This window comes from Leptodactylus fuscus, chromosome 8 (assembly GCF_031893055.1).
Source record: "Leptodactylus fuscus isolate aLepFus1 chromosome 8, aLepFus1.hap2, whole genome shotgun sequence".
NCBI classification, from domain to species: domain Eukaryota; kingdom Metazoa; phylum Chordata; class Amphibia; order Anura; family Leptodactylidae; genus Leptodactylus; species Leptodactylus fuscus.
This window is the reverse complement of record NC_134272.1, coordinates 72,045,948-72,073,498: the sequence shown is the minus strand read 5'-3', so window position 1 is coordinate 72,073,498 and position 27,551 is coordinate 72,045,948. Positions and strand designations below refer to the sequence as shown.

The 27,551-nt window shown below is 40.7% G+C and overlaps 1 protein-coding gene across 1 annotated transcript in view; it reads left to right on the top strand.

Annotated features, from left to right (window-relative positions):
- The window catches only part of MYO3B (myosin IIIB), a 193,975-nt gene that overhangs the window by 94,514 nt on the left and 71,910 nt on the right, over window positions 1-27,551 (top strand). The window contains exons 10-19 of the mRNA XM_075284187.1: window positions 7,461-7,557; window positions 10,447-10,563; window positions 11,958-12,062; window positions 13,891-13,974; window positions 17,474-17,676; window positions 22,524-22,622; window positions 22,725-22,839; window positions 24,562-24,688; window positions 26,023-26,233; window positions 26,450-26,597. Coding sequence (XP_075140288.1) covers window positions 7,461-7,557; window positions 10,447-10,563; window positions 11,958-12,062; window positions 13,891-13,974; window positions 17,474-17,676; window positions 22,524-22,622; window positions 22,725-22,839; window positions 24,562-24,688; window positions 26,023-26,233; window positions 26,450-26,597 — 1,306 coding nt within the window. The remainder of the gene's footprint in view (window positions 1-7,460; window positions 7,558-10,446; window positions 10,564-11,957; window positions 12,063-13,890; window positions 13,975-17,473; window positions 17,677-22,523; window positions 22,623-22,724; window positions 22,840-24,561; window positions 24,689-26,022; window positions 26,234-26,449; window positions 26,598-27,551) is intronic.

Below are 27,551 nucleotides of genomic sequence, written 5' to 3'. Positions count from 1 at the left end.
TTATACCTTCCTTACTACCAGCAGCACTGCCCTCTTCATACACCTTCCTTACTGTCAGCAGCACTGCCCCCTTCTTATACCTTCCTTACTGCCAGCAGCACTGCCCCCTTCTTATACCTTCCTTACTGGCAGCAGCACTGCCCCCTTCTTACACCTTCCTTACTATCAGCAGCACTGCCCCCTGCTTATACCTTCCTTACTGCCAACAGCACTGCCCCCTTATTACACCTTCCTTACTGCCAGCAGTACTGCCGTCTTCTTATAACTTCCTTACTGTCAGCAGTACCTTCGATACTGGAAGCTGCCTAGCCCCCTTCTTACTTTCCTTTTGGCAGCAGCATTGTCCCCCCTTTTTTCTCCTTCCTCATTGGCAGGTGCATTGTCCCCCTCCCAACTACTCCCCTTTTGGCAGCACTATTGTCCCCTTCCTACTCCTCCCCTTTTGGCAGCAGCGTTGTCCTCTTTCATGCTTCTCCCTTATTGGCAGCAGTATTGTCCCCCTTCTTACTCCTCCCCTATGAGGACAAAATGTATAGGCTATCTCTTCTACAACCTATGAGATTCCACATTTTATTTTTCCACCGCCGGATCGGACAGTCACGCTGCAATCCTATTGGCCAAGCTGCCATATTGCTTCACTTTTTATCTGCACATAGTTTTTGCATAAACTCCATTGCATGTCTTTCTATTAATATCCTGTATGTGGCTGTGCTGGCTTATCGCGTTACCTGTCATTTCTATAAAACCCACACATTACGGCAGTTCCGCTAACAACAGGGTATTCGCCATTTATGTTTATTTTTGGCTCCTCTTTGTCTGCTCTTCAGCTTTTATTTTTGGATACAGGAAAGCTTTGTAATGGAGGGCTTGTACAAGTCACCTGAATGTATGGTAATTATTAAGAGGTTTCTCCAGGCTGCGCACATCCCGCCATGTGTTCGGCTTGTCCTGTTTCCTCACTGAAACAATTACTTTTCACTTGAGCAGATTCAGTTTTCAGAAGCCAGCACAAAAGCTCTCCCATTCAGCTGAAACCTGAATTTCCGCCTGGCATTTCTGAAGAAAATCAATGAGGTCAGATTATTTTCAGCACATTTTAGTTTTTTTTTTATTAGTACCATGGTGGAGAATGTTTATCATATGTGCAGTATGTAAAAAAGCGCCCACCACCACCCACTACCCGTCATCACCTCTAGGGTCACATCTGCTTCATAGCCTTTGTTAGGAACATCTGTCAAAATAGCCAGATTAAATATATCTTTAATAATTTATCTTTTTTCCAAACCTCATGGTTCTCTGAGAGGACCTGTCACCAAATCTGAAAAGTTCACACCCCAGAGTATATTAGGTAGAGGCCCTACTATGGAGGCCTATTGATACTCACCTCTTTCGACCTCCTTGGATCGTCCATCGTGACGATATGCACCTGGGGTCACCATTGACATAAGCATGCCGTCATGAAACTTGGCATGCCCATGTGAGCACTGTGGCCCAATAACAGGCCTCAACGGTGACCCCAGACACATGACATCACCAGGGGACCACCACACAAAACAAGGAGGCTCAATAGAGGTGAGGAAAGAGAGTATGAATGTTTTTTATTTTTTGGCACTACCCCAGGGCCTCCACCTATTATATTCTGCACTTGCAGGTTAATCTACATATTCATAAAAAGATCATTATCTCTTCATTGGTTTGGGACCACAGAGATATGATTCTATTATAGGCCCGGAAATAATATGATCATTGGTATAGGAGGTATTTTGGACCTAACACATTCCCTGCATAGGGAACCTGTTACTAAGTACAAAATACTAAATGCAATAGATCTTCTGATTCTCACGGTGCCCCTGAACAATCTGGCGTTTTTCTTTTTTTAATCCATCCACCCATTCAAAAGATATGTCCCGTCAAAGATGATATATAAACTGGCTTGGATTCTCCTTGTGGGCAGGAACCTTTTGTATATCTCTGAGAAACTAAAAAAGTTTCCGCCCCCGCGGAGCATCAGATCTTGATCACATACAACCTTCTTGGGGTCGTATCTTTCGAATGGGTGGACGGATTTTAGAAAGAAAAATGCCAACTCATTCAGGGGCACGGCGAGAATAATATGATATATGACATTTATTATTCTGTACTTGGTGACAGAGCCGCTTTAAATCAAGTATCATTTATACAATAGTTGCCTTCATATGTGACAGAGAAAACTTTGGGCATAGGTTTGGCCCACCATCGTATCGTGCAGTGTAATAAGCAGAGATGTCATTGTGCGAGTGGGTGACTTCTTTGCAACTACATGAGCCCTAACATGGTCATGACAGTCACATGTTCTCGAATTTGGACCAACCACAGCTTACTTGAACTGAATTGAGCACAGAACCGTAGACCTACGGACGGTTAACGCTCTCGGATTCCTAGATCACCAGGATTCGTTACGTTGATCGGGGAGATGCCGCTGTCGTACGTATTCTTAGGATCGCGCTCAGGGAACCCATTAAGAAGAATCTCCCAGGAAAATAAACACACAGTTTTTATGTGCTAGTTATGTCTCCATTTTGTGTAATGGTCTAATTAACAAGGCTTATAGGGAAATGAATAAATTAAAAATAAACGAAATGTGATTTTTGCCTGGAGCTTTTTTCCTGCACAGGAGGTATTATTGACTACATTCTAGGGCGGGTAAATGTAGCTATAAAATAGCTCGGAGACTAAATAAATAAGGGAATTAGATTTCCTCAAAATGCCGACACTGACATAAATGTGACACGGCTGCTATTAATCGCTTTTATTCTCCATTCTAATGAATGAGGGAATTTGCCTTTTATCACTAAGCGAGGCGGGCGGCTGTTTAGAGGAAGATTTTAGTATTCTAATGGAAGTAGAAATTAAAAATATGAAAAAATGATAAAGGTTATATGTAAAGATTGGAAAGAAGTTCTTGAGAATTAGTTTAGAAATATAGGTCTGTTGTAAAAGCCATAGGTATTAAAGGAAATAGAAAGGTCAGTGTCGGATGTGGAAATGGGGAAGGGATGATGTATTATACAGGGTGAGAAACAGAATGGTGCAAAATTAGAGCCACAGATTTTACAGTTGAGAAAATTTAATATAGGGAGTCTATCATTAGAATCTTGTTTTTAACTAAGCCCACATCGGAATAGCCTTAAGAAAGGCTATTCTTCCCCTACCTTTAGAAGTCTTCTCCGTGCCACCGTTCAGTAGATATCCCGCTTCTTGTCATTATGATAATGATTCTGTGCTGCTTGAAAACTCTCCAGCGACTCCCTCCATCTTCTTCTCCGCCACGTCACCACACGTCTTCATCTAAAAGCGCCGATTGCGCATGTCCGTTGGCTATTTTACTTTGGCTGAACAAGAGAGGCCGCAGGAAAATGGCTGAAGGACATGCCCAGTTGGCCATTTTCCTGTGGCCGAACAGGAGAATGGTTAACAGACGTGCGCAGTCAGCGCTTTTGGATGAAGATGTGCGGTGATGCGAGAGAGGTGGAGGTGGAGAATAAGATGGAGGCGGCCCTGGAGAGTTTTCAAGCAGGACAGGGAACGCCCCTTGTGCTGTCTGGAGACTCTTTAGCATGACAATGAAAATCGGGATGTTTACCGAACGGCGGTGCGGAGAGGACTTCTAAAAGTAGGGGAAGAATAGCCTTTCTTAAGGCTATTCCAACGTGGCTTTAGTTAAAAACAGGATTCTAATGATAGAATCCCTTTATCATGAACAAGACACTATATGTATCCAGATTTTATCCATACACTACATAGGTTTCATGTAATTTCCATTGGTGACATGGCAAATGTCTAGGTTGTAGTCCAGACATATACTAGTATATCCTCAGATATGGACTCCACTGTTTCAGTGATCTGTTGTCTCAGGTCATTCAGACCTTGTTGTTGGGGGCAGATACACTGAGTCCTTGATGTACACACATAGAAAGAAGAAACAGGGTTTTAGGTTTGGTGATTTTGGACACCTGCGCATTGGTGAATAGTGCAGCCAATCTAACACTTTGGTAGAGTTTCATTTAGGTATTGGCGGACATCCAAATGGAAATTTGGAGAGGCACCATCCTTCTTATAGACTATATTTGTCAGATCTTCCTCTGTCCATCACATAAGCCATCCCTTTAATATATACAGGTAGGAGCGGTCTGTACCAGTATCCTGAGCAATACAGAAGTGACTGTAGACTGTGCTTGCTCATTGCACAGAACACATTTACTTTGGCTAATGTCCCTCATGTGCTCAATGTTATTGCTGAGCCCCGAATTCTAATGTTGTGGTGTTGACCTTCCGCCTGGGGCGAAAGGTGGTCTCATATATATATAATCTTTCCACATTTTCGGTAAGGCATCGCCTTCTGACGTGCTCTGGAATGAGATGATTATATGTAGAATATATGATTTCTGGCAACGCAATCTTGATGATTGCAGAGTTTAGCGTAGATGTTTATATACCTAGCAGGTGGATATTCCGTACATTGCTCTGTATCTCATGTAAACATCCCCTACAAATAACCTATTATTCTTTCTCCTGTACATTGTATAGACAAAGGAAGATTTCTCTCCTGGAGCAATACTTTATCCGCTCAAGTGGAATGGCTCTCGCTTACTTTACATCTTAGCTTGTTACTCGCGCATTCACAGGCCACTACTCTTTAGCTTTGGGGAGAATTTATACTCTCTAAAGTGACGTAAATGCTTGCGGTTATTTCTAATATAGACGGTCGCCACGCATTTAAAGTAGATGCAGCTTTGCCTGCTTGCAGAGATGAGCGCATATCTTTTGAAGATGCCTGGAAGAAATTAACATAAAACACATTCATTTCCATACAAAATCACAAACATTTCCATTCATTTCTGTAAAATAATTGCCTCCTGTAAAAATCCTCATGTGTGCATTAGCAGGGGACATGTGATGAGTTACATAAGTTCTGTACTTGTGAAGGTTATTGTAACATTAACTCAAGGGCGAACGTGCGATAGAGACTATCCATCCAGCTGCTATGAGTCTTCAGGAACAACAGGGGCCATTCAAGGTTGGTCTCGTCCCCAATGTAGTGGGGGCTGAGAACTTACTCAAGGATGTCTTCTCCACAGGTTTTGCAGTGTTACGAAATTGTATGGAAAATACACCAATAGGTTATAACATAGAAAGTAGTATAGCTCTTGATGGTGACCTGTACCCATCAAGACATGGACTCTGCAAGATCTCTTAAGGTCTCCTGCAGTATCCAGTACCATGACATTAGCAATGTCATGGTACTGGATTAGCAATCCTTTATGCCTTGAAAGTTTTGAGGTGGCGGACTTGTTTTTCCACCACATCCAGCAGATCCTTGATCCGATTGAAATCCAGAGAATTTGGAGGCCAAGTCATGTTCCTCAAACTACTGTTGAACAAAAGTGTGGTAGGAAACAAAAGAGACCACGACCTTTAGGGGATATAATTGCCATAATGGGCATATATTGTTTATGTAGGTTGTACATGTCCACTTGAATGCCAGGACCCAAGTTTTCTCAGCCAGATCTTGGTCAGAGCATCATATGGCTTTTGCTGGCTTGTCTTCTGCCCATAGTGCATCCAGGTGCCATCTCTTCCCGCAGTAAGTGATGCATCGGCTCCTGCCATACTCATGTTGTAATAACCAGGTTATGTTCTTCCATTGCTTTTTACATTTCTTATGCTCAGGTGTCTATTGTAGGTACTTTCACTAGTGAGCAGGGGTCAGCATGGGCTCTGTGACAGGTCCGCCACTTCCCCATACTCATTTAGACACCATACAATGTGTGTTGTGATGTCTTCCTACAGTAACGTTTACAGTATTAACTCTTTGGTGGGATTGAACCAGATGGGCTAGCCTTCGCTCCCCCATGCACATCAGTGAGACTTGGGTGCTTATGTCCTTGTCACCAGTTTATCACTTGTTCTCTGAACCACTGGCAGCTGCTAACTACTGAATTAACCCTTAAGACCTGCCATTTTGGAGATGTCCAAGCCCAGTTTCCAAGCTGTCAAAGTCACTCAGATCCAACATATCAAGCTCATAGATTGACTGCCTAATATATCTCATGGCCAGAGCCATTGTCCAAGGTAATCAATGTTATTTAGTTCATTGGTTTTGTTATTATGGCTGACCGGTGTATACTTTAATCATTGGGACACCAGGTGCCCTTACCCCGGTGGACTAGGTTTATAATAGTATGGGGTCTGGTTTTAATCTTTACCACGTTGACATCAATGGAACTGTGTCTGGTTACAATGTGATACAATTTTTTTTATTTTGTGCCATTTGTTCCTTTTTATAATTTATTGAATTTCCCGGCAAACACCATAAAATCTTCCATTCCTAAATTTTTGTCACCTGAGGAAGGTTGTGTGTTGAGCAGGTGACTCTGGTGATCTTGTATGGTGACAGTGAACATCATTGCAGTTATTTTGAGCTACTTTGTGACTCACAAACACAATCTCACGAGCAAGCAGATAGTTCTCAGATCTGAGGATTTGTCTTGTGGGTCTATGTGAGCATGTGACAGCGCAGCCGCTATGAAGCCTCTATGTCTGTCATTGCGGATCAGTGCTAAGTGCTCCACAGCAGGAGGCTCCTTTGCCGTAAACCAGAAATTGTTCTTTCCTTAGGTTTATAATTCAAGACAACATAATGTAGATAATACAGAGAGCTTGTTTCTCATCCTCGGAACGGCCGCCATAATAATCTCAGGGTCTCGTTTCGTTATTAGCCCATTTTAATTTAATAGTTGACTAGTTTCAAGATTTTGGTTATAATCAGATTACATCGAGTTTAGCAGATAAAAATGTCTTTGCTTCTAATTCCGTAACATAAAGACCCAAGATTACATCTCAGACCAGGAGCTCGACCATTCGTGTGGTTACAGGGAGTCATGTTTCAGAAAGACGGCCTGTTAGAAGAGGCGTATTGTAATGTAGACAGGTAAGGCCGGGCGTATGCTATGAAGATGATGGGGCCCATTGTGCTCATTGCATATACTTCTCTATAGCTGGTATATAGCGCTTATCACAGTCTGTCAGTAGTCAGTCATTCCTGTGGTGGTGGCTGAAGGAGTCTTCTTATACAACCAACGATCAGGACAACGGGGCCCATTGACATATCAAAAATTTTAGAATTTTTGATGAATTTCAGCTACACTTATTGCCAATTGGAAGCGCACAGTGGCTGTTACAATGTTAGAGCGCTGTTGCAAATCCACTTTAATTGGAGACCAACTTGATTAACTTCTATGAGATTATCCCATATCGAGGACGCGGGGTTTTTGCAATGGAGATACATAGTGAAGGATACATAAGGAAGAATCGAATTCTGAAGAGGCTACTGATTTTTATATAGAAGTCTTACAACAAATGATATAGTCATATGAACAGGGATTTGATATAATACCAGCTTTGTATCTTCTATGGGACAGATATGAAAGGATGCACACCAGGAGGCCTTATGTGCTGCAAACCAAGGAGAACACCTGCCTGGATGATGACCTGGTCAACCTGGAGGTCCTAGACGAGGTAAATCCCAGCAAGGACAGGATTTTATATAGATAGGTAATATTTTGTCAGTCCTTCCTAAGCCTACTGTCCAGTTGTGACCTATACAGTGGATAGTTTCCATCTGGAAGATCAGAAGCAATATCAGGATGTAGTTGGCAAATCTATAGTAAATGAATTTAACCCTTTAAGGGCACAGGGTCGTTTGCATGCTAATGATCTGTGATTTTTTTTTTTTTTCATATTTTCCTTCCTTCTCTGTCTACCAAAATTTATATTTTTTATTTTTCTTTATTATGGGACAAGTTGTACTTTTATTGGTATCAATGTTTGGTATCTATGACCTTTTGATCACTTTTTATTGTTATTTTTTGGGGAGAGCAGGTTGACCAAAGTATGTTAATTTGTGCATTGTGATATATTTTTTTTTATGGCGTTCACCATAATGCTATTTTTGGAATAGTAGGGACTTCTATTTGTTCATTTTATTTTGGTTATGTGTTTTATTTTTTTTTACCTGTCCAACAAGGGGACTTGAACCTGGGATCTCTGATCGCCAGTCCAATGCACTGCATTACATAGTATTGCAGCACATTGCATAGGCTCACTATTTTGCAAAGTGCATCAGCAGTCAGGAGGAGGCTGTCAGTAAGGAGGCTGTTGCTAGGCCTCTGGCTGCTGTGGCACTCCCTTGTACCCCACAATAAGGGTTTAATTTACAGAAGGAGTAGTTGCTTCCATCTCCAGATACAACCGAGTGCCGGAAGTAATGCTGCAGGCTCAGCTAAGTTTAGCGCTGAGCATTAACTACATGCTCAGTGCGGTGTAATAGTACACTGCAGAGCGCACAGGGGTTACACCTATACAGGGGGCCCAGTTTGATCTTTGCTATACAGCAGCCTCTTCTCTTCTATATATGAGCCCCATAAGAGGACAGGATGACAATGGATTGTCTAGTCTGTATACAATTACAATAACCTCTCAGCTCTGTGTCTAAGCTTTATGTCCCATACATTTATGGTATATATGATGTCTGGCAAAGGATTGGGCATCTTAAATGACTCCGTCTGATCCTTATGTCCTCCGACAACTGCACCAGTACAGTGTGGAGACTCCCCATACACATTAGATGGCCAACATACACCCGCCATATACAGTCCTATGAAAAAGTTTGGGCACCCCTATTAATCTTAATCATTTTTTGTTCTAAATATTTTGGTGTTTGCAACAGCCATTTCAGTTTGATATATCTAATAACTGATGGACACAGTAATATTTCAGGATTGAAATGAGGTTTATTGTACTAACAGAAAATGTGCAATATGCATTAAACCAAAATTTGACCGGTGCAAAAGTATGGGCACCCTTATCATTTTATTGATTTGAATTCCCCTAACTACTTTTTACTGACTTACTGAAGCACAAAATTGGTTTTGTAACCTCAGTGAGCTTTGAACTTCATAGCCAGATGTATCCAATCATAAGAAAAGGTATTTAAGGTGGCCAATTGCAAGTTGATCTCCTATTTGAATCTCCTCTGAAGAGTGGCATCATGGGCTACTCAAAACAACTCTCAAATGATCTGAAAACAAAGATTGTTCAACATAGTTGTTCAGGGGAAGGATACAAAAAGTTGTCTCAGAGATTTAACCTGTCAGTTTCCACTGTGAGGAACATAGTAAGGAAATGGAAGACCACAGGGACAGTTCTTGTTAAGCCCAGAAGTGGCAGGCCAAGAAAAATATCAGAAAGGCAGAGAAGAAGAATGGTGAGAACAGTCAAGGACAATCCACAGACCACCTCCAAAGAGCTGCAGCATCATCTTGCTGCAGATGGTGTCACTGTGCATCGGTCAACTATACAGCGCACTTTGCACAAATAGAAGCTGTATGGGAGAGTGATGAGAAAGAAGCCGTTTCTGCATGTACGCCACAAATAGAGTTGCCTGAGGTATGAAAAAGCACATTTGGACAAGGCAGCTTCATTTTGGAAACAAAAATTGAGTTGTTTGGTTAAAAAAAAAGGCGTTATGCATGGCGTCCAAAAAGAAACAGCATTCCAAGAAAAACACATGCTACCCACTGTAAAATTTGGTGGAGGTTCCATCATGCTTTGGGGCTGTGTGGCCAATGCCGGCATCGGGAATCTTGTTAAAGTTGAGAGTCGCATGGATTCCACTCAGTATCAGCAGATTCTTGAGAATAATGTTCAAGAATCAGTGACGAAGTTGAAGTTACGCCGGGGATGGATATTTCAGCAAGACAATGATCCAAAACACCGCTCCAAATCCTCAGGCATTCATGCAGAGGAACAATGACAATGTTCTGGAATGGCCATCCCAGTCCCCAGACCTGAATATCATTGAACATCTGTAGGATGATTTGAAGCGGGCTGTCCATGCTCGGCGACCATCTAACTTAACTGAACTTGAATTGTTTGTCCAAAATACCTTTATCCAGGATCCAGGAACTGATTAAAAGCTACAGGAAGCGACTGGAGGCTGTTATCTTTGCAAAAGGAGGATCTACTAAATATTAATGTCACTTTTCTGTTGAGGTGCCCATACTTTTGCACCGGTCAAATTTTGGTTTAATGCATATTGCACATTTTCTGTTAGTACAATAAACCTCATTTCAATCCTGAAATATTACTGTGTCCATCAGTTATTAGATATATCAAACTGAAATGGCTGTTATAAACACCAAAATATTTAGAACTAAAAATGATTAAGATTAATAGGGGTGCCCAAACTTTTTCATAGGACTGTATATGGTCTGCTTTAGTCATTCTGCAATTCGTCATAACATAGTGATAACTTTTTCATTACGGTGAATTCATTTGCTGATGTCTGATATTACATAAGAGGTTTTCAGATTTCTTACTTTTTATACTTTTTTGTCTTTTTTCCAGGAAACCATAATACATCAGTTACAAACCCGATTTGCGGATTTACAGATCTACACCTATGTTGGGGATATTTTGATAGCTTTAAATCCATTCCAGAATCTCAGTATTTATTCTCCGCAGGTAAATGAATAAAACTGTTTCATTATGTTGAATGATTACTAAAATGATAGGATGATGGCAGAGGCAAAACTTGGAGCTCCTGGGCCTTAGGGTAAAATTTGTAATGCAGCCCCTACCTTGTGCCAATTAGAATAGTGGTATATAGCGTCTGTCAGAGGGATCCCTTAGGGTCCTGAGTCCGGTAACAACTACTACCATTGCACCTCTAAAGCTACACCCCTCATTGATGGTACATAGGGTTGAGCGATTGGGATCGGAAAAAAACGGATCCTGATCGGCAATCGAGCAAGTTTTACAATCGCGATTGGGATTGGGATTGGCTGGAAAATGATCGGAAATTGGATTTTGAAATCTCAAAATCGGCTCAACTCTAAAAGTGACTTTTCCCTTAGAGAAGCATTGACTAGGGTTGAGCGATTGGGATCGGGAAAGATCGGATTCCGATCGGCAATCGAGAAAATTTCACAATCGGGATCGGCTGGAAAATTATCGGAAATTGCATTTTAAAATCGATCTCAAGATCGGCTCAACCCTAATGGTACATTGTACAACCAAACACAACGAGATAGAGGGATGGCTAAACTATCCATGTATTTTACATACAAGGCTTCATGCACATGACAGTATTATGGCTCCATACAACCTCTGAAGTGGGGGCCATAATGGAGAATCATAGACTTCTATAGGACTTACTGCTGCAGAACCTCTCTACGTGGTGGAAGAGGAGACTCATGATTGTCATTGATATATTGGTATGACATTCTTCAAAAATGAGTTTGCGGTATGTCAGGTGTGTATTGTGACATTCTGCAGATCAGAGACCAGTGATGGACACAGACAGCTGATGGCCCCCTGTATAAGAGCAATTATAGGTCCCTTGTTTTTCAGCTTAGAGCGCCCCCTTATGCCTCTCTAACAATCCACCAGTAATCATTAGCCATGAAGTCCATTATCTTAGGCATTTACTCACATTCTTAGGCAATAGTAATGATAATCCCAATAGATACTGGGCTACTGTGCACCTGCACAGGTTGCACCGACGGTGTATCTACCCCTGTTGGAGACTGAATAGTATAATACGGCTGCTGAAGAACCTCTTCCTAAGTTTTAGAAGCCATTTAATGTTTGCTTTCAACGTAACTTCCTCCACAATTTTATACATTTTTTTACAAATGTGTTAATGGGAATTGGATGTTCATTTTATGATGATAATACTTGTTATTTTAATACATGCGCCAACAGTTCCATAGATATTCTCTATGTTCTGTAGGAGGATTCAATGGCATGTCGCATGTATAAGTATACATTTCGGAATAATAAATTTACCGGATCTTTACTGTAATCTAATGGGAGTATATTTATCTATAGCTAACATTATTCTTCAATTTATGCAGTTCTCCAAGTTGTATCATGGAGTAAAACGTTCGTCAAATCCTCCACATATATTTGCCACCGCGGATGCAGCCTATCAGGGAATGGTGACGTTCAGCAAGGACCAGGTATGGCAAAAATGGAGTTCTGTGTGTACTGTTTTGTGTGGAGGGTGTCTGGGCAGCCGGTCAGCAACCTGAAGCCTTTATATAGATATTGCACCATCAGTTAATATCTGTCTCCTGGCAATATAAGGGCATCTTAACACATGAGGCTTGTGTTACATCTTATGACAAGTAGGCCTCATACTGATTTCCATGGTCAAGGTCAATGTTAGTGAAGACCCCTGTGCAGAACATTGGGTATAAGTTCCCCTTTTTATATGACAACGCTTCCCAGTTTTCTATCTCCCGGATTACATCAAGACAGCAGAGACCCCAGCCATCTTTCATGACACCAAATGTACGAAGAGTTACCCCCAAATATCTGTGAGCCGTATCAGACTGGGTTCATAGTGGTCACCAGGAAAATTCATTCTGGGAACCCATACAGCGGCAATATACATATTTTTCAGTGGTAGTAGTGTTGCCTGGCCCTTGTCTCAGTTGTTTCTGTCCTGAGAGCCCTGTTGGTAGTCTGCTGACTGGCGGAAACCTCTTAGCTATGTGAGCTGGCAGGGCCCTGGAAGGATGCATCATGGTTACTCGGCCCATTCACCTACATGTCATCATAGCTGTTTCTTAAATAACGTATCCAGTTGACCACAAGGATGCATAGACTAGTTGAGATGCTACACACTACCTATATGAATATAGTACAGTGAATGTACTCATGAAGGAGATTAGGGCCCCAACTACAGATGAGCTCACTAGTTCGTAATGAGCTGAATTTCTTATGAATTTTCCCAAACTTTTGGATTCAACCAAACCCGAAATTTTCGAATTTTCCACTCATGAAGCACTATTATACCCTTGAATCTCTTCAGACCCCAGGGTATAATAAACTGAGACCCAAGGAGGTAAGGAAAGTTAATATTTACACTCCCCTGAGTTCCCTCACAATCCACATAGAGATGAGCGAACACTGTTCGGATCAGCCGATCCGAACAGCACTCACCCATAGAAATGAATGGAAGCACCTGTGACGCTGACTTTGCCGGCGGCCGGCCGGCGTCACAGGTGCTTCCATTAATTTCTATGGGTGCGTGCTGTTCGGATCGGCTGATCCAAACAGTGTTCGCTCATCTCTAAATCCACAGTCATTTTTTAGCTTCTTCTGGCCTCCTGGGTGATGTCATGGGCTCCAGGGGACTGCTAAGGCCTGTCATAGAGTGAGCTGACAACATATTGTCAGGAGTTCAGCATGCTCCATATGACTGCTGAGGTCCAATCAAAGGCCTCAGCGGTCCCTACAGGCCAGTTTTATCACCCAGGTGGCCGAAAGAGGACCAAGATGGCGCGCTGGACACCCTGAGGTGAGACAAGGTGAGTATCAGTGTTTGTTGGACCATCACCCAATATACACTGAGGTCTGAAGAGAATACAATAATAGAACTTCTGGTTAAAAAAAAACCCTCATTCACAAAACTTTTGCAACTATTGCAAGGTTCGCCCAATTCTAGCTCACAGGCCCACTCCCGCTCAGGGGCCACAGCGCGATTCACCTTTTTCTACGTGGGCCAGCCCAATTCTGTCTGTGAAGAATAGAGACATATTTAAGTGCATTATATTTGTAATTTCCAAGAACTTATATGCTGTAAAATTAATTTTCCATTCACACAGACATTTCCCTGATATATCCAGTTACTTCTCAATTTAATGCACTATGTTTAAAACGAAACAGTGAAGGTGAAGAAAACACATTACAGCCGCAGTTCTCTCGATCTGTTTTCTATAAATCTGTTCAGTCAGTTGAATGATGGCAATTTCTCACACCCCATTATTTCTGATCCATCAGTGCATTATTATCAGCGGGGAGAGCGGGGCCGGGAAGACGGAAAGCGCCCATTTGATTGTGCAACATTTAACTTTCCTGGGAAAGGTAAGTTCTTCCAGATATTGTTACTACGACTTTCTCATACACGGGGGTACAATGTATCCACCACAAAGACACCGTAGCATCTTGGACATTGCTCTGTGCTATAAAATGGATAGTCAGCAGATGCGTGCTATAAGGCCGGTGATGGATCAATAACTAATATGTGATATTTTATGGACTATAACTGTGGATTCCTATTTTGTCAGATATAACAATGGTGAAAGGACCTTATTGACAATGCATCAATCTGGTGATATATGGTTAGAACACTGATATATGGTTTTAGTTGAAAAGTTTCATTATAACTAGACTGTTTCTGGGAATTATATGACTTATATTCAAAATTTTTTGGCGCTTTTCTCCTCTGGAGGCTCCATTTCTACTTTGAAGTTCTCCTACACCTGGTGGTTGGAGTGTAGCCATAGACAAGTCACAGGCAGTAGAGAAGAATCTGCTTCATAACTCTCACTTAGAAGTTATACATTATAGAGAAGTCCTGATCTAAATTGATGTGGCCCCGGTTCCTCTTAAGATGGACTGCAGGTTACATGACTATCGCTTTAGAAGTCTATGGAAAAGGGGAGGAGTGAGCAGAGAGAGATAGGAGGAGAAAACACAGGCTTAGACAGATGGTCGATATTTATATAAGTCTAAAGCCCTTTTCTCACACCAGTACAGGTCAGTATTTCTCTTTATATGTCCTATATCATCCTGGGGCTGTTTATGAGTGAGATAGAGTTATGGAGCAGATTCTCCTTTACTTACTGTGTGCAGTGTATGGCTGATGGTGTCTCTATCCACCGGCCCAGAGAGGAAAACTACAGGCATGGCATACAGAGAGGCAAACTGCTAAAAGCTGCAGACTATAGGACACATGTATAATGACCACAAATAGTGTGATCCCTTGTGCACCTCCAAATAAAGCAACAGGTAAGTTTTATTAAAAGGGATTTCTAAATAAAGCAACATCTGTCACATATCTTATTAGGTTTTTATACATTGGGTATATTTGACATTATACAGTGGGTACAGCTTTTTATATGGCTGTCATGTAATCCTACATTGCTCCTGCGCTGGGCAGATCTCCATTATGTGATGTGAAAGGGGTCTTAGAGCCAATAAAACGGAAGTTATTCCTCTAAACTAGGGAATTGCATTTCCAGGATTTATCACAGAAAGTAGCTAATAAAAAGTAAAATGCAAATTCCACAGAATATAAAATTATTTTTCTGTGTATCATCTCCACTAGATGAACTAATGTGTACAGAAGATTGATGGCTGGGAAGGGACTTATAGCAGTGTATCAGTCCATGCACTTTGCTGTTGGGTAGATCCAAGCAAAAATTTGTCCACAAGGATGTACAGCACTGAATGCAATATGTTAGAGGCAGACAGGCATTTTATCATATTATGATTAATGATGGCTAAACGTTCCCTCTGACAAGATGACGGTGATGAGGCGCGAGGCTGTCCAGCTAATAGCTTTACATTAGCAGTATACCATAAAAGCTGCAAAAGTAACTTATTACATTGGTACCGAGACCAAAGTCACCACAGGTACCCTCGGCACACTAGTTATAAGGTATCTTTTAACAGTTGGACCTGCTGTCACCTAAGGCACAGATTTGGTTTAATGCCTCTGTCTCACAAAGTAATACATATAGATCTCCTAATGCTAATGTGGATTTCATCATTCTCCTGCCTCCTCCACCAAAAATAGTATGGATTCCAAATTTTATTAAAATCTGGAAGTGGACAACAACAATACGAGTCAATGTCCCCATCATCTCCCCCTTTCCTAGTTTTCCTATGTATATTCAGTCTGACAAGCAAATTGATCCCACTATCCTACACCCCTGACACCAAATGTATTACCCTGTGTTCTAAGGATAGTGAAAATCAAGAAGCCAAATGTAAGTGATTTACTGACAGGATAGAAAATAAGCAAGTAAAAGACAATAAACAAGAATAGAAGAAAACTTACTCAAGTCTGGGGTGAACCCAAAGTCGGCTGGCTGACTCCCTAAGGTGTACTAGCAAACAACGAATGATGGGAATCCAGGCAGATGTCTGGGCAATGGGTTGGCTATCATAGCACATTCTCAACATCTATAATGTTCCATGTATAGAATTGTGTACATGTCTGCTGGTCACTGTTTTGGAATATGACCTTATACCTTTTTTTTGCCACACTGTACCAAGACATTCTATAAAGCTTTTTAGACAGCTAAGAGAGCTAACAGGGAGCTAGACTGAATTGGGAGAATAGCCAAGAAGTCATCTTAAGGGCCTGTTCACACAGAGTAAACGCACGTGTATTTTGGCAAAAATAAGACTCCCATTGACTTCAATGACATTTTACACGCGTATTTTGACGTGTTTTTTTTACACGTGTAAAAAAATGTCATTGAAGTCAATGGGAGTCTTATTTTTACACATGTATTTTGCCAAAATACACGCGCGTTTACTACGTGTGAACAGGCCCCAACCCTTACAATACACCATGCTGCTGCACCAGGGGCACTGCAGGGATCAAAACAGAGAGGAAGAATGGAGCAGAGTGATGAATGATGATGATGAGTGATGAATGATGAATGCAACTCACCACCTGCTCCCGGGGCCCCAGTAACTGCAATACTGATAGACATGCTCATTGTATTTTGAAGTTAAGGATGGCACCTGTGGCCTGGGCAGGGGGATGTCATCTGATGCTAGGTTCACACTAGCGCCCGGAGTCCGTTCTGAGCTTTCTGTCTTCTGCATGCAGAAGACGGAAAGCTGTCAGACCGGGTCCGGCTGTGTGTGCCGGTGAACGTTTTATGCTCTCCGCCGCAAAATCACGGCCGCAAAATAGCACCGCGTATACAGTACCGGATCCCATTGAAAACAATGGGAGCATATACGATCCGCAAAAGCTCCCGCGCCGTCTACGTGCCACATTACGTGCCAAAATACATCGTGTGAACCCGGCCTAAAGGTGACTTCTACTTTGAGGGTACTCAGTTAGGACTTTTTCTCACGAGGGTTACTTCACTTGAAAAGCTTGAGAAATACTGAACTAAATCACATAATTACCTACTAAGTGGTGTCTTTTAAGGCTGTGTTCACACTTCTGTTTGAGATTCTGTTATGTTCTACAAGAATACTGCTGCACCCAGTGTTATTCTTCCTGTCCAGATTATGAACACCATGGTGGAAATCCAACAAGCTCCATTACAAGTCAATGAGGTCCATTGGATGCCAATCTGACAAATTTTGCACTCCACAATTTTTGTCTTTCTGCTGATGGAATGGAAAAAAAAAACCCATATAATTTGGTGGAAGTGTGAACAGAGCCCAAACCATTACAATACCACCCAGTATATAATGTGCAGCTCTCAACCCTCATTGTACTCCCTTCTATATCCTCTAAATCACAGGATATCCATTGTTGTTCTTGTCTGGTCAGTATTTTCCATGTGGGATTCTTGACTAGTCAAACCATTGTCTTACTATTTTTTAGGCCAATAACAGGGCACTGCGAGAAAAAATTCTGCAAGTAAACCCTTTGGTTGAAGCCTTTGGAAATGCCTGCACTGTTATCAATGACAACTCCAGTCGGTTTGGAAAATACCTAGAAATGATGTTTACCCCCACAGGGGCAGTCATGGGTGCAAAAATCTCTGAATATCTTTTGGAAAAATCCCGGGTCATAAAACAGGCCATGTAAGTAAAATGGCATCAGATATAGCAGTATTTTATTCATGTTATCTCAAGGAATCACAAAAAGTGTTGTAATAGTAAAACATACTACTTTGTCCTTTTCCTGACATGTTTACTTATACCTACCTGGGCAGATCAGGGATCATGGCAGGCTGGGGCAGGGATGCCTCGGCCTGGAAGATTTACTACAACTTGCACCAGTAAAATGTTGCAAGGTATAACTGAATTCTACGCCAGTTCTTGGGTGGCATAGACTTCATTTCTGGTTACTGGACCCCCTTAGATACAACCAAACTATTATAAGTCTAGAAGTTCTTAAAGGGGTTATCCTCATCAATATTAGATCTGTGGAGGTGCAACACCAGGGACCTCCACAGATCAGCTGTACTGAGACAAAACAGCTCTAGGTGCTGTTTATATACAGTGAGCCCTGCTGCTCACACACGATAGAGACTGTAACAGTGGGTGTAGGTACTGCAGCACTTACCCATAAATTTCAATGGAATAGTTACATAGTTAGTATGGTTGAAAAAAGATATATGTCCATCAAGTTCAACCAGGGGATGGGAAGCGTCATGACAGGCTATACATTTCCAAAACCATGAATGATATTTTGCTCTACTAAGGCATCTAATCCTTTCTTGAAGCTGTCGGCTGTGACCAGTTCCTGGTTAGGCTATTCCACAAATTCACAGTCCTTACAGTATAGAAGCAGCTCCTGGGGTAGGCTATTCCACAGATTCACAGTCCTTACAGTGAAGAAGCATTGTCGCTCTTCACATTAAACCTTTTTTTCCCAGTCGGAAGGAGCATCTCCTTGTCTTTCAGTATACAATATTCAGTAAAAATCCGGATTGAGTAGATCACTGGGTGGTCTGATCAGAGATTGGCAGCATTTCCTCAATAAGTATACATACAGAGATAACTGAGTATCACCGCCCACTGGTCTCTTGAACTCAGAATGAGCAGGAAAACACAAAACATAGATAGATATGATAGATAGATAGATAGATAGATAGATAGATAGATAGATAGATAGATAGATAGATAGATACTGTAGATAGACAGACAGACAGACAGATATATATGATAGATAGACAGATAGCAGAGAGATAGATATAGACAGACAGATATATATGATAGATAGATGATAGATAGATAGATAGATAGATAGATAGATAGATAGATAGATAGATAGGTAGATATCAGAGAGATAGATATCAGAGAGATAGATATCAGAGAGATAGATAGATAGATAGATAGATAGATAGATAGATAGATAGATATCAGAGAGATAGATAGATAGATGTCAGAGAGATAGATAGATAGATAGATAGATAGATAGATATCAGAGAGATAGATGATAGATAGATAGATAGATAGATAGATAGATAGATAGATAGATAGATAGATAGATAGATGATAGATAGGAGATCGATAGATAGATATCAGAGAGATAGATAGATATCAGAGAGATAGATAGATATCAGAGAGATAGATAGATAGATAGATATCAGATAGATAGATAGATAGATAGATAGATATCAGAGAGAAAGATAGATAGATAGATATCAGAGAGATAGATAGATAGATAGATAGATAGATAGATAGATAGATATCAGAGAGATAGATTATAGATAGATAGATAGATAGATAGATAGATAGATAGATAGGAGATAGATAGATATCAGAGAGATAGATGATAGATAGATAGATAGATAGATAGATAGATAGATAGATAGATAGGAGATAGATAGATATCAGAGAGATAGATAGATAGATAGATAGATAGATAGATAGGAGATAGATAGATAGATAGATAGATAGATAGGAGATAGATAGATATCAGAGAGATAGATGATAGATAGATAGATAGATAGATAGATAGATAGATAGATAGATAGATAGGAGATAGATAGATATCAGAGAGATAGATAGATATCAGAGAGATAGATAGATAGATAGATATCAGATAGATAGATAGATAGATAGATAGATAGATAGATAGATAGGTAGATATCAGAGAGAAAGATAGATAGATAGATATCAGAGAGATAGATAGATAGATAGATATCAGAGAGATAGATTATAGATAGATAGATAGATAGATAGATAGATAGATAGATAGGAGATAGATAGATATCAGAGAGATAGATAGATAGATAGATAGATAGATAGATAGATATCAGAGAGATAGATGATAGATAGGAGATAGATAGATAGATAGATAGATAGATAGATAGATAGATAGATAGATATCAGAGAGATAGATAATGGATAGACAAATAGATAGACAGACACAGCAAAACCTTATTACACGATTTACAAGATCAGATATCATGCTCTAGATGACAGGTTTCCTTTAAAGTAGAATATATTCGGCCAAAAGAACTTTATAATACATTAATCTTGAGGAAACCAGTTGCTGCTGATGTTCTGTGTTGTAGCTGTAACAAAATACATAAACTGCTATTTTTAGGGGGGGGGGGGGGGTTGGGGGTTTCCGCGCACTGTATAAAGTTGTGTAAATGATTTTTCAGGCAGCAGAATAATAATGTTGTAATAGAAAAGCTTAATGAAGCGCAACTAATGAAATAATGAGCCTGAAATAAAACCGTATCTGGGTTAATTCTGCATCATTTTAAAGTTTTACAGCAGCAACATAAAGTGCAAGTTATTACCCTGTTATAGAGGGCATTAAAGTAGCTGAGCAATGCTTAGCAGAATACTTCGGGCGATTGCAACATAATCATTTTAGGGAAATCAAAGGTCTTGCAGGAGATGGAGGATAGGGGGTGTTTGAGCCGAGAGGGTGTTTCCACCATTAGTCTTTATTGCTTTCACCATTTAGTCTTTAGGCACTGTACAGGATATGGTTTGTGCATTTATACCAATGCTATTTGGACACTGCCATGTGTTCACTAGATGACGCTATTTTGTAAGCACTGCATGGCAGCATTATATGGCACTGTAGGGTACTGTTACACTTTTACTAACTTTTCAGACAACTTGGTTATCATCATATGATTCAGGACCAATATGTGAGGCACTTTAATCAAAAATATAATGGCTTTCTTCCTGAAAAACTTCTATGAAGTTCCTGCCACTAGGTGTCTCCCTTCTAGCTCCCTGTTGCTAGCCAAGGACCATCCATAAATACATTAGATAAGCAAGACAGGATTACAGTGAGTGGAGGTGGCATTCTGTTCTGTCTTCTCACAGTGAATGCAGATGGGAGGGGTTGATTCTCCTCACAAACTCCACACATGACTGTAAACTGTTGCTCTGTGCAAAGAACTGAACATTCTGCAAACCCAACAACTTACAATGAAAGAAAAATAGTCTTCTATGTGCTTGCATATACTTCTGGCTGCTTGTGTTATTATACATGGCATATTATTCTAAGATAGCAGCGGCTTTCCTGACTGTGCTCAAAGATTTTGGTTTTTCCCCTTCTGTTTTAGCTGCTTGTCTCCATGTATTTGTCCTGCATTGGTAGATGAGTGTTCCTGGATGTCCTATATTATGGTTAACTGGGCTCTTCTTAGCTGTTTGTTTGCTATTGTACAGTTACTCCTGGCAGAGAAGCAGGACAGTATTAGTAATGAATAGGGCAGACTCCTTATTATACAGGTCTACAGACACAACTTCTTAGCAGATGTCTCATTATCGGGATTACTGTCACAATGAAAGTTAACACATTATAACTCTAATGGCAGATAACACAGGATCCACTACTGACAATAGGTGATAACTCATCTCCCTTTGACTAAGTCATGGCTGCTTTCCAGGAGATTTCTCCTGTGCATGGAAGATTTTTCATGTCTTCTGAGAATCCAGGAGGCATCCCATTTATTGCAGAGCCTGCTGTTAGGAAAGTGGACAAGTATGTAGAGATGAGCGAACAGTAAAATGTTCAAGATTCGATATTCGTTTTGAGTAGCCACTCAATATTCGACTACTCGAATCGAATATTGAACCCTATTATACTCTATGGGGGGGAAATGCTCGTTTCAGGGGTAGGCAGCATTCGATCAAATTATACTTACCAAGTCCACGAGTGAGGGTTGGGCTGGATCCTCCGAGAAGTCTTCTCCATGCATCTTCCGGCTCTGAATTCACTCTGCCAGGCATCGGGCCTGGGCAGAGCCGACTGTGCATGTCCACACTACAAGCGGACATGCACTACAAGCGGACATGCACTACAAGCGGACATGCACTACAAGCGGACATGCACTACAAGCAGACATGCACTACAAGCGGACATGCACTACAAGCGGACATGCACTACAAGCGGACATGCGCAGTCGGCTCTGCCCAGGCCCGATGCCTGGCAAAGTGAATTCAGAGCCGGAAGACGCCGCGGGGGAGCTGCAAGGAGAAGACTTCTAAAGGTAGGAGAAGAACCAGCGTTGATTGGCCGACTGTATAGCATTCAGCCAATCAATGCTGGTTCTGCATCAAACTTTTCCATTCCATAGTGAGTGGTACTCGATCGAGTACGAGTATTTCGAATACCATAGTATTCGATCAAATACCTACTCGATCGAATACTACTCGCTCATCTCTACAAGTATGTACTAAACTGGATTAACCTCGGGCTGACATTTGTGAAGTCGCCAGAGCAGCCGCCCCCAAAAGTATGGAAAGAAATAAGATCAAATACAGATTAGAAAAAAAGAATAAGTTTCATTATCTTGTCTAAATGAATACAAATAAATGTAAGGTTTCCTGCTCTGTAATGTCCCTATTACAAGTTACCCGAACAGCGTGATCTCTATTAGGTTCTATGTCTGGTCTTTTAATTTGTCCATTTTCCACTTACAGTTTATGTTTTCCATTTCCTTCAGGGGTGAGAAGAATTTTCATATCTTTTATTACATATATGCTGGTCTTTATCACCATAAAAAGCTTTCGGAATATAGCCTGCCCGAGAAAAAGCCTCCAAGGTAAGACGCTCTCCGCTCCAGATTCTGCCTTTCTTACTGTTAATGTCTGTTTATTTGCTATTTTTATTGCTAATTCCTTTATTCTCCTTTTATTACTAATAGATACATTGACAATGAAACAGGTTCAGTCATGCAAGACATTATCTCCAAGGAATCTTATAGAAGACAATTTGCTGCAATTCAACATTGTTTTAGGATTATAGGATTTAGTAATGACGTGAGTACAAACAGGGTTTTCAGCGGGCGTTTTGTACCCATTTACCTTGTTTTCAATTCGAAGTACAGTATATAAAATACTACAATAAATAGAATATTTTTTTAATTTCCTTTGTATTGGGATTTATCCTGTAAAATAATGTGTTATGATATTACTTAGAATATAAAAGCTGTTTCATCTATGTGTGCCGTAGCCCAGCAACTTACTTGCTTAAAGGGGCTTTCCTACAAAGACAATAGGGGAAAATTATTTTATTATTTATTATGTATTAAGATTGACTTTTCCTGGACTAGTCTTCCTCCATTTTCACGGAAAGTACTGAACGAGGTGTAGAATGAACGATGTGGTGGATCTTTGGCACACGATAAGATGCACCATATTAACACCTATCTACGTCAGAAAAAATTCCCCTCAACGTGTTCCCTATCCACAGGATAGGGAATAAGTTGTAAGTTAGTGGGGGTCTGACCTCTAGTACCCCTACCAATCACAAAAATGGAGGCTTCCTTTGAAGAAATTATCCAGAACTGTAAAACCAATGAATCAATGAAGTTGATGCCACCTCTTGAGAAGATGATGGGGTGCTCATTTTAATAGTTGGGCGATTGCAACATAAACATTTTAGGGAAATCAAAGGTCTTGCAGGAGGTGGAGGATAGGGGGCGTTTGAGCCGAGAGGGTGTTTTTACCATTAGTCTTTATTACTTTCACCATTACTGACATGTGTTCACTATATGACGCTATTTTGTAAGCACAGTATGGCAGTGTTATATGGCACTGTAGGGTACTGTTACACTTTTACTAACTTTTCAAGCAACTTAGTTATCATCATATGATTCAGGACCAATATGCGAGGCACTTTAATCAAAAATATAATGGCTTTCTTCCTGAAAAACTTCTATGAAGTTCCTGCCACTAGGTGTCTCCCTTCTAGCTCCCTGTTGCTAGCCAAGGACCATCCATAGATACATTAGATAAGTAAGACGGGATCACAGTGAGTGGAGGTGGTATTCTGTTCTGTCTTCTCACAGCGAATGCAGATGGGAGGGGTTGATTCTCCTCACAAACTCCACAAATGACTGTAAACTGTTGCTCTGTGCAAAGAACTGAACATTCTGCAAACACAACAACTTACAATGTAAGAAAAATAGTCTTCTATGTGCTTGTATATACTTCTGGCTGCTTGTGTTATTATACATGTACAGATTATACATTGTACAGATGTTTTGCTTCGGAAGGAATGTGTCTTGAATAGGTTGAGGTTAATTTTCTGTGTTAAGGTTTGGAATATGCTCAGTTTTTGCAACATATATTTGGTTGCCAGAGTCGTTGGCATATTCTATGCTCGTTGGGCAGCATGCCTTCCTTGGGCATGCAAATGGAGTTTCAATAGGTCATTTGGACATATTATGAACAATTTTACATCAAAGGATATGTTGTGTCTTCAGTATATCTTAATGTTATTTGGAGCGCATCTGTTGGGAAGGTACTAATGATTTTTACCCCTATAATTCGGAACATATTTGTATGAACAATTTTCTACATCACATTGAAAGTATCTTATTGATCCCATTAGGTATTCTATGCATAGAGAAAACATATGTTTGCTTGACAATAACCAATTACCTTGCGATGTAGTTCATCAGGTGTACGGTATTTGTCTCTTTACTGTTCATTTGTAGAATTAATGTCTGTCGTGTTACCTTCACCTTTAATTAACAGGAAGTCCATTCGGTGTACAGAATTCTGGCCGGAATACTGAACACCGGGAACATCGAATTCACTGCCATATCCTCTAAACACCAAACTGATAAAAGTGAAGTACCTAACGGAGAAGCCTTAGAAAATGGTATGGCAACCAATATAATACTGTACCACTGTAATACATGACATGTCACATATATGACTGGTGATTAGAAAGATCTATATGACCAGGGGCATAACTTGAAGGGTGCAGAGGGTGCCCATAAGCACTGGCATCAGTATTGAGATTGCAGTTTCCATCTGCCCCATAAACCAAGGAGACCCACAGATTACCCTAACACACTAAGGTGGATTAAACTCCTTAGCATCTGTAACTATCACTATCAAGAATTCACTCTAGGGATGAGGTAGGGGGCCCTGGACAAAAGATTGCACCAGGGCCCACAAGACTTTAGTTACGCCACTGTACATGGCTGTAAACCTAGAAGCCATAACAAGAATTTTCCTCCACATAGGAAGTTTCTTGCCTCTATTTAATAAGCCTGGCCACAGAAGATTAGGTTCTCACTAGCATTCAAGTTACCTTTCTTTGGGTCCGCTTGGGGACTTGGGAACAGAAACCCTATCCGCTTAAAAAGGGGTTACCCGCACGAACCTATAGACTATGCCAGGTTTCTGCCCCAAATCGCGGAAAAGTCCTGCTCTTTCTGCATATTTCAAGTGTAGTGGGGGACGAAGTTCCCAAATGCTCACCCAATGCTAGTGTGCCTGGGAACCATCACCAAAGTAAGCCTATTTTCCTTCCATTTTTCTATGCCCTAAAATATGCAGCTTTGCTTCAGCAATGGGACAGTTCTAGAAACAATGAGATATATTTGTCTTTGATGCATTATGCCTTGAATGTTGGGCAAACTTCCAACTTTGACCAGGCCAGCATGAGGATGTCCTGCCTCTCTGCCAACAGCAAATGTTTGGAAAAAGAAGGATCAGGCATGTTGGATCCTTTTATCTCACAGCTAATTTCCTTTCGCCATCGAGAACACATGCACACCAGGCTGAGTAGAACATGCATGTGTATGAGAGGGACACAAGGAATAGTCATGGCTGACAGCTCTTTCGAAATTTTGTAGTCACCTCTAATAGAGTAAAACAATGCTGAGTGCTTTCACTTCTATATGGGATATTCCATCAAGCTGCCACCATACACATTACAATGTTATCAATCCCATCAGTAGGTTGAAATTAATGTGAATGATCTGCTTTATAGTTGGTCACTTCCAGGCTAAAATTTTTACAAAATTCTATTTTCTGGTTGTATGAATTAGTCATTGGTTTGTTAAAAAAAAATCTTGATATCAAATCACTTGGATTTATGATTCTTGTGTTTTTAGTTATTTTTTTCTTTGTAATTCTAATGTAGTTTTTGTTCTTCTTTCGTTGCTATAATGCTATATTTGGTATACTTGTATATGATTTCAGCTGCGGCCCTTCTTAGCATTGGTTCTGAAGAGCTGCAGGAGGCGCTGACCTCGCACTGTGTAGTAACAAGAGGGGAGACGATCATCCGCACCAACACCGTGGATAAAGCAGCCGATGTCCGAGACGCCATGTCCAAAGCTTTGTATGGCAGGCTTTTCAGCTGGATAGTCAACCGCATTAACACCCTCCTCCAGCCTGACAAAAACATATGGCAAGTAACTTCAATACCTGAAAAGTTTATGGATCTGGATACTTTGACACTTTTTAAGGTTTTTTTTGCTAATTACATTAAATCATGCAAAAAAATCTGTAATAATTCTATAGGATATGCAAATCCCAGACAGGTTGAAGTTATTATCCTAAGCCTAAGATTAACATTAAATGAAAGCATCTGTAATAAAAGGACTCTCCTTTTGTTTCTCCCCAGCAATGCTGAGAGTGGCATGAACGTGGGCATTCTGGATATTTTTGGATTTGAGAACTTCAAACGGAATTCTTTTGAGCAGCTTTGCATTAACATTGCCAATGAGCAGATCCAGTTTTACTTCAATCAGCATATATTTGCATTGGAACAGGTAAGTGGGCAACATTTTTCGACACCATATATAAACACTGCTGTGAGATGGCTGTCAAGGATCGGATGTCGGCCATGTTTTCTGGACTGAACTCTGAATCGGGATCTGGACTCTCAGCTTTACTAAATGAGTCCTTGCTTCTCCATTGCTCTTCTGTCTCCTTACTATAAACATGAGCAGCGGGGAAGCAGAGACTCCCAGTATCATAGACTACTACTGTCTCAACTTAGGGTTCAGTCCTTGAAACATGGCCGACATCCAGTCCATATGTCTTGTACTTGAGCTGTGCTCAGGTACCCAATGATTTTCTGGAGACACCCTTTGTGGTATATACCTTTATATAATCTTTATAAGGGTACTTGCCAAATTTGACCGGGCCAGTCCCTTGGTGGCATATGATTTTTTCAGGTGTCACCTCTTATCTTATATTAGTCATACTCCTAGTGAATGGTTTGTGTTATTTAAAGGGTTTTTCTGGAACTTATATATTAATGATTTGACCAGACCATAGGATAGGTCAATAGTATGTTATAGATAGGAGTCCAACAATTGGGACTCCCATCAGATATTTGAAGAAGCTTTGGCACTTGTAAGCACTATGATATCTTCTGATGAAATCACGTTCATCAGTCACATGATACAGGGGCATTCATGTGACTAGAGTAAGGCTGATCTGCCATACCAAGCACAGCCTCTACACGATGTATGGCGCTGTGCTTGGTATTCAGTGAAGAGGTCGCACCTGAATCCTATGGTCTCATTAAACAGCTGATCTGTGTGGGTCCCAGGTATCACATATTAGGCCATTAAATAACAATGACACCCTTTACATATAAATATCTATAACTCAGCAAGCTAATATGATATATGTAATACTTCCATACTGTGCCCACATATAACTCAAATACTACTCCCATACAATGCTCAAATAATATCACACGATAAAATATACTT